General features: G+C 36.6%; 2 protein-coding genes across 2 annotated transcripts; one reads left to right on the plus strand and one right to left on the minus strand.

The window, feature by feature from the left end:
* The first annotated feature begins 824 nt into the window (after positions 1–824).
* LOC112199141 (mogroside IE synthase) lies at positions 825–3,478 on the plus strand. Its single transcript, XM_024340192.2, has 2 exons — positions 825–1,550; positions 2,606–3,478. The coding sequence occupies exons 1-2, from the start codon at positions 885–887 to the stop codon at positions 3,323–3,325; spliced, it is 1,386 nt and encodes a 461-aa protein (XP_024195960.1). The 5' UTR covers positions 825–884; the 3' UTR covers positions 3,326–3,478.
* A 7,672-nt stretch (positions 3,479–11,150) lies between these two features.
* LOC112197713 (protein ELC-like) lies at positions 11,151–12,834 on the minus strand. The gene has a single exon (XM_024338512.2). The coding sequence runs from the start codon at positions 12,647–12,649 to the stop codon at positions 11,426–11,428; it is 1,224 nt and encodes a 407-aa protein (XP_024194280.1). The 5' UTR covers positions 12,650–12,834; the 3' UTR covers positions 11,151–11,425.
* Positions 12,835–13,095: the final 261 nt, after the last annotated feature.

A 13,095-nucleotide genomic window follows, 5' to 3' on the forward strand; every position in this document is an offset into this window, starting at 1 on the left:
TTGTATGCAATTATTCTTTGAATTTGATTGAATCTGATGGCATTGATTTGCTTCAGTTTGAAAGACCCTAAACACTTTATCATCTTAATCCTTCACCAAAGTATCGTCAACACCAAGCCAAAGGTATCATGATCATTCAAAAGAAAACAAATGGAAAAACTCCCATTCATATTTAGCAATAAGTACAACGCAAATTACACTTAACAAGTTATCAAATCCCTGGAACTAATTAAAATTGGTGTTGGGAAAGCCATTGATTTATTCCACGTTAAAATAAGGGGAGTGAAATTCACACTCCCCATTTTTTAATCCACACTCCATGTTTCCTTTTTTAGTATTTTAGGTTTTGTCATTTTGTAGTGTGGATTGTAAACATGTGATGTTAAGATACTAAAAATTAAAACTTAGAGTGTGGATTGTAAATTGGTTCACTTGCCTAGAATAAAATATGGACTTATCACAAAGTTATCCTGGAGTAACAAGGAAATCAAGTAATATCAAATCTCGTACAACACGGAATTAAAATAAGTATCTACCTAATAAAAATCTAATGTGATAGTGTATCTGTACATTAGATTAGGAATCCATTATTTGGACTACAAGAAAGTTCTAAATCTGTGATGTATTAGAGGTCTAAGATTTATGGGCAAAAATCACATGAGCAAATAAGGAATACAAGAAAAATGACCAAAATTGTTAGAACGGAAATAGTCAAACATTTTCTAATAATAACAATTGGCTAAAATCAATCTACAGATAAGAACTTCACATTTTAGAGCCGGCATATCCCTAATAACACATGCATGCCTCATTTCAAATAGTTCACTGTTTTGCTGTTGCTTCCTATATATTGTGAGAAATAGATAAACGATTGCATAATCAAAATGGCAGAAAAAAATGGAGGTAATCAAAGTCATATTCTTGTTTTCTTTTTTCCAGTTCAAGGTCATATGAACCCAATGGTTCAATTCTCCAAGCGCCTAGCCTCCAAGGGTCAAAAGGTCACAATAGTCACAACCACCTCTGCTAGCAAATCCATGAAAACAGGCTCTTTCGGACGCAACCTGAACATCGAACTTGTTTCAGATGGCTCGGAACATGTTCAGCAAGGGTCGGAAACTATGAAGCAATCTGTCGAGCGTGTCCAAACTGAAACTACGAAATCTCTAGTCGAGCTTATCAAGAAGATCAAGAATAGTAGTGATGCAAATGAGAAATACCTGCTCAAGTTCCTGGTTTACCATTACAGCATGCCTTGGGCTTTGAACATAGCACGAGAGCAAGGCATAGATGGTGGTCCATTTTATACAACTCCGGCTTCCGTTAAAACCATATGTTACCACTTTCACAAAGGAGTACTGAAGCTTCCCTTAGAAGAGCCGACGAAAAAATTGCCTGGCCTACCACCACTACAGCTCGAAGATTTACCATCTTTTTTCTCAGATCCTAATTCAGACCCAATTTTCGTTGACATTGCCATGCAGCAATTCTCCAATTTGAATGAAGTGAAATGGATCTTCCATAGCACTTTCGAAAAATTGGAAAATGAGGTAATTTGATATCATGTTTATTACGTACATATATCACATTAATATTCAATAGACATGCATGAAAACATTTCCTACATAGGCTTAGTTATACTTGTATACATGGTGATCATGAAAAGAGTATTACGTACCTAAAACCTGGTAGTGAATAGAAAATATTCATACATCATTAAAGTATTACGTGCATAAAACTGAGTTGTTGCGGTCAATGGCGGAACGTAATGAGGGCGGGAGATGACCATGCCCGCCCCCCGCCCCCTAAAATCTTTGGAATTTCCTTATATTGTCATATAAAAATAATATAATTACTTAAAATTGTAATTAATTTCTATAGTTGCCCCTTTATTTAATACATTAGTAAATTCAAAACGGATAAGGTTATGATATGTTAACATTTTTTATATATGTCTTAATGTGTAATATTCACCATTTTAAGAACTCATATGGTAATTAAGAAAAGTCCTTGTTAAGGTGAATAATGTCCTCATTATAGTAAAATAGGTTATTATTTAAGTAATTAAGTCTTAAAAATAGTAATTGTATGTAAGTCATACATTAACATATTAGAGAATTCCCATTCAAAACAATCTAATTTAAAATTTTCTTAAATTAGTTTTATTGAATATTTTTATGTAGTTATCGCCTAACTCTCATATATATCAGGTATAGAAATTAATTATTTTTACTTAATTATTTTTAATATGTGATTAAAAAGTAAGTCAAATAAGCAATCTCTTAAAATAGTCAAAAAGAGAGATCCATTAGTGGAAGTACACACACACGTAATTGTCTACTTATTCGGCCCTTCGAAGAACAACTTTCTTATTCTGCCACTGATTGTGTGCCCTAAAATTATCAAATCTTACTAAGACCAAACACCTCGCAATGCTCGAGTGCTTTCGTCTCCTTTTTTTTTATGTCCTCTAGAATAGCAACCCCCGCCACAAAATGTGCTGAGAAATTTGGTTTCATCAAACAACCAGACATGAATGCAAATGTCTTACTAACTCTTTGTTATTATGGCATATCATTAAATATTGTTTGTGAAATTTCACTAGGTACTGGAATGGATGGCAAACCAAAACTTACCGATCAAGGCGATAGGACCTACAATTCCGTCAATGTTTTTGGACAAAAAGTTGGAGGATGACAAAGACTATGGTCTTAACCTTTTTGAGCCTAATGTGGAGTGCACGGAGTGGTTAGACTCCAAGGAAACAGGTTCAGTCGTTTATGCATCATTTGGAAGTTTAGCCAACCTCACTAAAGAGCAATTTGAAGAACTAGCATGGGGTCTATATAACAGCAACCACAACTTCTTATGGGTAGTTCGAGAATCAGAAAAGGAAAAGCTCCCAACAAATTTCGGAGATAGGATAGCGGAGAAGGGTCTTGTGGTGACTTGGTGCACACAGTTACAAGTTTTAGCTCACAAGGCTGTGGGATGCTTTCTTACTCATTGTGGATGGAATTCGGCTCTCGAAGCATTAAGCTTGGGAGTACCAATGGTGGGAATGCCGCACCGGGCCGATCATCCAACTGTTGCTAAATATGTTAAGGATGTGTGGAAAGTCGGAGTTAGGGTAAAGGTGAAGGAGGGCTCTGTGACGAAAGAAGAAATAAGTGCATGTATTAGGCAAGTCATGGACACAGACAAAGGGATGGAGTTTAGAAAAGCTGCACTAGTTTGGAAGGAATGGGCTAAAGAGGCAATGGCTGAGGGTGGAAGCTCTGATAAGAATATTGAGGAATTTGTGGCGAAAATGAAGTTAACTTAATTTTCTTTATATGATATGTGTATACACACACACATATAACCTAAATTATAAAGTAAAGTTATACTCATTGTTACAATATTATGGCCATATAAGTTCAAATTAGGGCTACCACTCGGTCAGTTTGAATTGGTTATAACATTATCAACTTCAAAATCAAAGTTTTCGGTATCAAAAGAGCTACTAATTACCAACATTACAATAATTATTTTTGGGTGGTTATAAACACACTCATTTTCTCTATTAACACATCCTCTCTACTTTTCTATTACTTTAATTTAATTTAATTTCTTTTTACAAATTACCCTAACTATGCTCCACGTTTCTTTTTCTTTTTTCTCTTTTCTATTTGGCAGTCAAGCAGAACCCTTATTTTCCCGCCTCCTTCTGTGTCTGTCTTCAAACCCTTATTTTTACAAGAGCAATTATAGTCTTCGATCTCATTGACCATGTCTAAGGCACACTTTGCCCCTATTAACTAAAGTAAACTTTCTCTTCTTCACCTTCTGAGTCCCCACCGCAGTCGATGCTGACTCTAACTAAAGTCAATCAGATCCTAAACCCTTATTTGCTCGCTTCCTTCTGTGTTTGTTCTCAAAACTCTTTTTCTAGAACAATGAGCCTTTGTGACAATCTGGAAATCTTTAAGTACTTATTGATTCCTTGTATGTTTATGAGGAAAGGTAAATACCAATTCACTATACAATAGTAACTTTTTTGTCCTCATATGCAACTATGAAATCCTAGTTACTAGTACCAATTGATGGCAACATAGTAGCATTATTATCCTTGTGAACCTTCATTGCATTGATAAATTTTCTAGAGATGTTGTGCTTAGGTAGAAGTTAAAATTATGCTATTCTTGAACACATATGCTAGACATAGTCATTAGGAATTTATACATTTTTACACACTGTAGTTTATTGTCCTCTTTATGAAATAGTAGAGTGTAGCTATATATAGCTTAACCGAGCAAAGAATTAATCTTTGGGAGACATGTATCTACATTTAATATATGATCTATTTTTAAGTACTGCAATTTTGTTAAAATTGATATGGCTAGTGTACATGCTGCAATTGATATCCATTTTTTCCATTTTCTATTTTGTTGTTCTTCTGTTTGGTTGCAATTGATTTATTGTTTAATTATGTTTGATTCATGATTGACTTGCCAAACAGAAAAGAGGAAAAACAAAAAAACAAAAACAAAAAGGGTAGTTACGGTAATTTATAAAAAGAAATTGAATTATAGTAATTAAAACGTAGAGGAGGTGTGTGAATAGAGATTAAAGGGTGTGTCAATAACACCACCCTTATTTTTTTAGAATATAAATTAGAATGCATAATATTAATTCTTTTTCTTCTCAATTTTATAAATTGTTGTGAACTTTATGTTCAGATTTTCAAAAACCAAACCAACTGTTTGGTAATTTTATATTTTGATTTTATTAGTTTCAATTACCAAAAAGCTTGTTACCAAACTTAAAACATCGGTTTATATTCAGTATAGTAGCCCTAGTTTAAATGATCTCCAAAATGACCAAAGGGCCCTTCTACTAAGGGATCCCTATTTTTGGTAATTTTAAGGGATCCCTTGTGGGATCCACTTTTACATCACATTTCGGCATCTCGACTGTTAAGTTTTTAGGTTTTAATGTATAGGTTATTTCTGCAAATTTTGAGCCAAATTGATAATCGTTAAGGTATCGAACTAGATTAAATCAATGGATGAACAGAATCTGTCTAACATGAACCGTTCGTCTTCATAATTGTAAATCGCAGTTATAAATGTCTTAATGATTATCAATTTGGCTGAAAATTTGCAAAGATGATCTACTGATATATATCTAAAAACTCAACGGTTGAGATGTAGATATGTGATTGAAAAGTGGGTCTAATGAGTAATCCCTTAAAATGGCCAAAAAAATAGATTCTTCACTAGAAGAGCCCTTACACACACACATAGTGCTTCTCTACTACGGACCTCCACATATATTAAAATATGTGGATTTCCTTGATATATTCACTTTTCAATCACATATTCACATCTCAACCGTTCATTTTTTAGGTCCTAATGTATAGATCACTTCTGCAAATTTTCAGTTAAATTGATAATCGTTAAGATATCGAACTAGATTAAATCAATGAACAAACTGAATTTGTCCAACCGAAACTGTTCACGTTTATAATTGCAAATCGCTGTTATGAACACACACACAGTGCTTCTCTGCTAAAGACCTCCGCACATACTAAAATATGTTGATTTCCTTGATAGATTCATTTTTCGACTGCATATCCACATTTTAACCGTTCATTTTTAAAATATATATGAGTAGATCATCTCCGCAAATTTCAGCCAAATTGATAATCATTAAGGCATTCAAAACTACAATTATGAACGCGAACGGTTCAGGTTAGACAGATTCGGTTCGTCCATTGATTTAATCTAGTTCGATACCTTAACAATCATCAATTTGATTGAAAATTCGCTGAAGTGATCTATACATTAGGACCTAAAAATTAAACGGTTGAGATGTGAATATGCGATCAAAAAGTGAGTCTATTAAGGAAATGTCCTTAACAGAGAAGCACTGTATATGTGTGTAGTTATTTTTGCAAATACATATACACATATATATGAGGGCCCTTTCACTGAGGGATCCCTTTTTTTGGCCATTTTGAGGGATAGCTTATTAGACTCACGTTTCGATTGCATTTCGGCATCTCGACCATTCAGTTTTTAAGTACTAATGTATAGATCACTTCTGCAAATTTTCAGCCAAATTGATGGTCGATAACATATCGAACTAGATTAAATCAATGGACGAACCAAATCTTTCCAACATGAACTGTTCATGTTTATTATTATAAATCGTAGTTATGAATGCCCTAACGATTATTAATTTGGCTGAAAATTTGCAAAGGTATTTTACTCATATACATCTAAAAACTGAACGGATGAGATTTAGATATGTGATCGAAAAGTAGGTCTAATAAGTTATCCCTTAAAATGGCAAAAAAAGTGAATCCCTCACTAGAAAGGCCTTGTATACATATGTAACCTATATAGACACATATATTTATATAGGGCCCTTCTATTTAGGGCATCTCCAACTCTTAGACCCAATTTTGTTTATTGAGATCATCCAGCTTCAACTCTTAGTGCTACATCGATCTAGGATCTATATTTATTTTAATTATTTTATACAATCATTCAGGCTGCCAGAAACAATCCGTCTACTGTCAATTAAATTTTTGCTTTCCAGCCGCCATAGAAGCCACAAATCTTGCAGTGACTACATCAATGGATTCCATAATAAAGATTGGATGACAGTTTGGAAGTGATTGACAAAGTATTTAGCTGAGAAAAATGGTATTTAACCCTAGGACGGTGCTTAGGGTTTTTCGAGCTCTTAGGTTTTCTTTGAGAGAAAAATAGATAAAAGTTTTGTTTCCGAGATGAAAAACAGTAAAAACAGAATTGAAAGTTCAAGCAAAAAAAATTTGACAGCGAATGTTTCCAATGCAAATATGTTAGGGTCTGTTTTAGGTAATGTTTCCAATGAACCAACATTATATTTCCTAACACCGGCTAACATTCTATTTTGCTATGTCCCCTTAAACATACGGTTACGAGACATACATGGAGAGGCACATAATGCTTTTAGCGGGAATCTAATTTTAAAATCCGAGCAAATGTTGCTTAGTACATAACAGACAGACCACAAATGTAAGCGTACACGTACCAAAACTGGTTGAGCAAGTTAGAAAACAAAGGGATGATGACACTGCAGTCCAAACCGGATGCTATATAACCATCTTTCTGCACTAATGAAGCTAAAATTGGAACAACTATTAAGTAACAGTCGCTTAACAACTAAAACCAAAACCTGATCATGAAGATGAAGAAAATAATACGCCTCACTATTTTCACACAGAATCAGGAATTTAAATTAACCATTCCACAGTTAGATGCCTGCATATTCATTTAGTTCAATAAATTGAAATATATACATTAAAGCTGACTACTTCACCATTAGGCTAAATAAAATGGCAATTAGGGCAATTTGCAGCTTTACATGGACTCTATTTAGATAAAATTAACTGTTCTTAGCAGCAAATCCATAAAACCCGGTAGAAAAACTAATGTACCTTGAGAGTATATTAAGGTTCACTTCAAACCACATTAATAGATTATTTTTTCCAGGAATACTTACACAAAAGATTGAACATACAGAAGATTATATACAAACGTGATACAATATTGTAATCTTGAAAACGTGCAATCATTTTCAGACACATACCGTTGTCATCTTATCCTATCTACTAAACAGGAAATCTCATCTATAATTTGGTTTCATATTGTAACATATACTAATCTGATTCCCCTACTCTCGTGAACCTTATCTGCTAATTACTGTTCACAGTTCTAGCTCGAAACATATATATGGCCTGCACTCCCTCCCCCATATACAATTGCAATTGATAGGCAAAGCAGCACGCAAGAATTAATGAATCAGTGGTCTTCAAATTACATACAACTGCTTATGCAATTAGTGGAGATGATTTACCATACACATCATCTAAGACCGTGCATTGGTAAATCCTACGGATTCAAATCACATAGAACTGCATTTTGCAGGCCTCATACATGTTTTGATCATACGTGTAATTAATCCCTACTGTGCCACCTCTTATTTGTAATGACTTGCAGAAGTGAATATACAGATTATCAAAATATCTTTTATTTTTGTAATCCAGATAAACTTGAAACAAGTGATAAATACAAACCATTGAAATTTACCAATTCATCTGCTCTTGTTCCAAAATTCAGTACCACGCCAAAATTCTAATCCAAGGTGTTTGGATCGTGAGTCCGTAAATGACTAACATGGGAGACTAACAGTCATAACTCATAAATTCTTTAAAGGAAAGAAAAAAAAAAACAGACAGACAAAAGAAAACAGAAAAACAAACAAAACCAAATACTTAAAACTTGGTTTAATGAAACAAAGAGTGAAACAAAAAAAAAATTGTCAGATAACTAGATAAGTGATGTAAAGTCATGCAATTTCTGGCAACCATCATGAGCAATTCATAATTGCCCAAATTGGGATGTAAAATGCTTCTCTTCTTTCTTCTGTGAGAAGTATTTACTGATTCAAAGCTTTAAGAACAGACGAACTAACTCCCAACAGATAGACCAACATTATTTTTTTTCTTTTTTCAGAAAAGAACTGAAATTTTTTAGGAGAAGAAGCGAAAGTACAATACAGGACAACACATCCTTATTCAAGCTTAACAAAACTGAATGCTAATAGAAACAACAAACTTCAAGATAACAACACGAATTCACTGCTGCTCTGCAATCTAACAATACGGCTGATAGACCAACAACGGTTAAAGACCAAAATAAATAAATAATTAAAAGTTCAAAGGAAAAATTATCCACAACTTTCCACTTAAAAGGTTAAATAAGTTCGGGTTAGGCAACAGAACAAACTCAGAACCACCATGTTCATTAGACTCCATGAAATAAATAAATATCAATAAAAACAAGATGTGAATAATAGAACCATCACTCATTCAAACTGAGATTCTATTTGCTTCAAGGAATGACCAAAAGAAACCAAGACAATACAGAGGAATATGATGTCTAGAAATGTAAACCAGAAATGACCTGCAAATGAGATGACCTCACTGCCACTGGTGATGGCTGCAGCTGACCACTGGTTGCCACTGGAAGTTGGTGACTAGAGGTTGGGATTGAAGTGAGGGATTCATGGTGAGAGCAAAATGTCAAGATGACGGTGAAAGAGTTATCAGGGCCTCAATAGAATAAATTTGTCCTAACTTATGACCTGGATAACTTATTCAAACTGGTAAAGAGCAATTTAAATTGGTCTGGATGACTTTGATCAGTACGAGCTCAAGTAAATGACCAAACACGGCATTTGATGAAAGAAATTCCAATCCGACACTCTACCCAGCCCAAAAAACTAGGATTAAACAGTAACTTCAACGCTGCATCTAAGCAAAAATAACTTCCTAACTCCTGTGTGGAACTGGATAAACCTCTATTCCAAGATCTCCACAGTTCTGTTATTCATACTTGTAGGTAACATTCAAACTGCAAATAGAATAATAAAGAGGAGTTGGAATCCTGATAGTGTAAAGATAGAAAATGGCTTACAGAAGTACATCAATACAGAGAGAAAATACACAAACTGCAGTCACCAGAAAAACCATCAGTCACCTTGCAAACTTTGAAAGAACAATTTTTATCAGTTTCTCCTCTACACCACCTAGAATGTGCTGAAGCTGAAGCTCCAAGACTAACAACTGACATCATTCAATTAATAGCAATGAAAGCAGTATGTTAATATGTATACTCATCCAAGCCACTATGGCCTATGCTTTATCTTACACAACTAGATACTCCAATGCCTTGGCCCGAATTTCATCCACATTCTCATTAGTAAGGTCAATTTTGCCCCATTGGCACCTCAACTCAATTGACTACCTCCATCAACACCTTTAGCAACTTACTATAGGACAAGTCTACAATATCTCCACCATCTTTAATTGAATTAGGAATATGTATTGTGGATAACAAAACACAATCCTAGCTCAAAGAAAGGCCATTCCTATACCTAACCGTAACTGCATAACCTCCTGGCTGATACCATTATCACCCATTGTTGCCATAATTGAGAGATCTCAATCTTTCAGTGCCGATATCATAAAACTCTCATCTTATAATGAACAAGTTTCACTAATTTCAACCTGACAACTATCTCAATGCTTTCGTAAATGCGAAGAAACGGACCTAATTGTGTTGTATGAAAATCATTTAGTCCATGGATTTTCCAACACCTAATAATGCCATCATGAGAGGAGGAAGAATTGATAAAAGAAGCAAATTCCAGACAAATTAACTTCTAATTTCAACTAGTCCATGGATCTACTCATCCAAACCATTTAGTAGCAGAACAACATTACCGAATTCAATTACTCCAAGTTCAGTCATCGAGCAACAGAGGAGCAGACCCAATCTCCTCATTGAGTATAATATTTATGACAGGAGAATACAAATACATACTTTTGGCCTTCAATTGTAGCACAGAAAGAACCACTAGAAAGAAGAAACTCGGTTCATTAAATTTCCTTCGACAGAAGTTTTCATCTCATTGGCTTTAACAAGAATGGTATTTGTATATCAGAATACAAACAAAAAAAAAATCAGCTTCCTATTATAGTTAAACTATGGACAACACCAAAAACAAAAACAACAAACGAAATAAAACAAAAGAAAAAAGGAGAAAAGAAGTTGATAACATAAGTGTATAAAAGAACTCATTAATGTACTTTCAGGCCAGACTCATTACACACTATACCAAACCTAGTTAACCATTACCTAGGGTCCAACACTCAAGCACCTGGTCTAACAGCAATTAAAACAACCATCGACAATCAAGACTTTTGCAGAAACAATTCAAATATAAACTCTAGGGTCCATTCTGCTAATAAGTAACTGATGGAATACCACTACACATTACCTAAAGTTGGTCATATTTAAGGATTGACCACAAACAAAAGTTCTTCCAAATCATGATATAGTTGTATTCAGGCAGGCTCTAAGGAATTAGAAACCGACAATTCATCTCTTAACTATTTGACATTCATCTCTTAACTATCACTTTTTGTTATAATAATCCACATGGAAGGACTGATTCCATGTCTAATAACAAAGTTTTCAGAAACTAAATGCTTTCATTATTGATACGGGGAAAGCCAGGAAGATGAAAACACTAGAGTGATATAAAAATTGATGAAAAATGACTAATCTGATATTGATATATAAATCCGGAACAAAATTGAGCGTTGACAGAGTATTATTGAACAGAACTCATCATTTTACCCAATGGAGAAAACGAGAAAGTACAGACTAGTATTAAAAATAAAATAAACATAAAAGAACAAGAAAAGATTGACATATTTTCACAAGAATCTAATCTGAATCTATACATACCCCATTTCTATTGCAGCACAAATATGCAGCCAGCCCATCCAACAACACCAACACCGGAAACAATGACTATCCTATGATGCAACATAATGTGAGAGCCTAGCGGCCATGTTAGCAACTTGTGATTGCATCTGCACGGCCCTGACCTTGGCCGCTGTAGCCCGGTGAAAGAATTGCTCCCTTGACAGCAACCTGACAGTCCTCAAGTACTGATCAAATGGAATAGCCCCATCCTGCACAGCCTTATCCAACGAATACACAACATCTTCTATAGCCAAATCAGAGGCTGTACACTCCAACATCTGCTTCGAAAGCGCATCCACACACTGGAAAGCATCGTCAACATCCACACCGCCATCCTTGGTCTTGCCCTCGTTCTCTCTCAGCCATCCCTCCAGAACATCAGAATTCATCAGAACCATCTGCAATTGCTGCTCCAGACCCTCCTTCTCGTCCAGCATCTCCTTCAAGCCTTTCCCGAGCTGCTCCGATCGCTGCCGCAGCGCCACCTGCGCATTGAAAAGGCCGTCCATTTCGGCCTCCCTCATCTTCCTCAACCCGGCCATGTCCCCGTGCACCATCTCCACAAGCTTATTGATGGCATTCCGCTTGTACACCTCCGTCGGATCATCGGTCTGAACCCGAGAGAACGACGCGCCGCTGCCGTACGGCGACGGGGGGTACGTCCTGGTCGGCGGAATCACCGGCCGAGCATAGCTTCCGGAAGAAGAATAACTCGAATTCGACAGAGTCGGCGACAGATGATGGCTAGGGTTAGGGTTAGGGTTTGGATTCGGAGGCGGATTGGGCCGGCGCTGTGAGGAGTAGAGCGGCGGGTCACGGCCAAAGTAGTCGCTGAGCTGGCGAGTGAGGTCGAGGAGATTGGAGCTGGGGAAGACCCAGTCCTGGAGATAAGGGATGGAGACTATGCCGGAGGGGTCGACACAGGGATGAGGGCGCTTGATGACCATGTCGCGGGTGGGGTTGACGTAGACGCAGGGAGCGGAGCGAGGGTAGGAGTCGATGAGCCAGAAGACGACGGGGATGTTGTAGGTGACGCCCTGGTAGGTCATCGGGACGGTGCCGTCGACCTGAAGGAGGTTGACGGTGCGGCCGTTGTTGTGGGTGAACGTCGCCGTTTTGGGCTCAAGGGAAGGGTAGGAGGAGATGAGAGCGACGAGGTGCTGCCGGATGAGCCATTTGAGTTCTTCGGCGTAGGGGAGGGCGGAGGGGCCGCGCTGCGAGAGCACGCTGTTCAGGAACGTCGCCGTCTGTTGCTCCGATTGCGGGGATGCCATCGGATTCGGGTGGGATTGATTTTGCCGGATTCGGATTTTCGGGTGGGATCGGTGAGTTTTGGAGAGATGGGGGAACGCGGAGTCGATTGCTTCCTGGAAAAGAAGAGAGGGTATCGTGTTGTTTCGTTGTTCAGCTTTTGACTTTGGAGGACTACTAGAAACTTGAAACGGTCTCAATATGGTGGAAAAGCATAGGTGAAAAGCACGCCTCACACCGATCACAATCCTTTTACACCATACATATCAAATTCTACTGTGTAATACATCAAATAAGGAAAAACATCAAGGTTATGTACCAACCTTGGGCTTTATTTAGTATAGAAATTAGTATACCAAGTGTGCTCCTATCTTTTTATTTTGGTGTTATGCAGTTAACTTTTCCTTTATCCTTTCGTTATCTTTTCATCTTAAAAAAAAAAAAAAAAACCGACAAAGCATAGTGGGCT

Source organism: Rosa chinensis, chromosome 4 (assembly GCF_002994745.2).
Source record: "Rosa chinensis cultivar Old Blush chromosome 4, RchiOBHm-V2, whole genome shotgun sequence".
In the NCBI taxonomy this organism is placed as follows: domain Eukaryota; kingdom Viridiplantae; phylum Streptophyta; class Magnoliopsida; order Rosales; family Rosaceae; genus Rosa; species Rosa chinensis.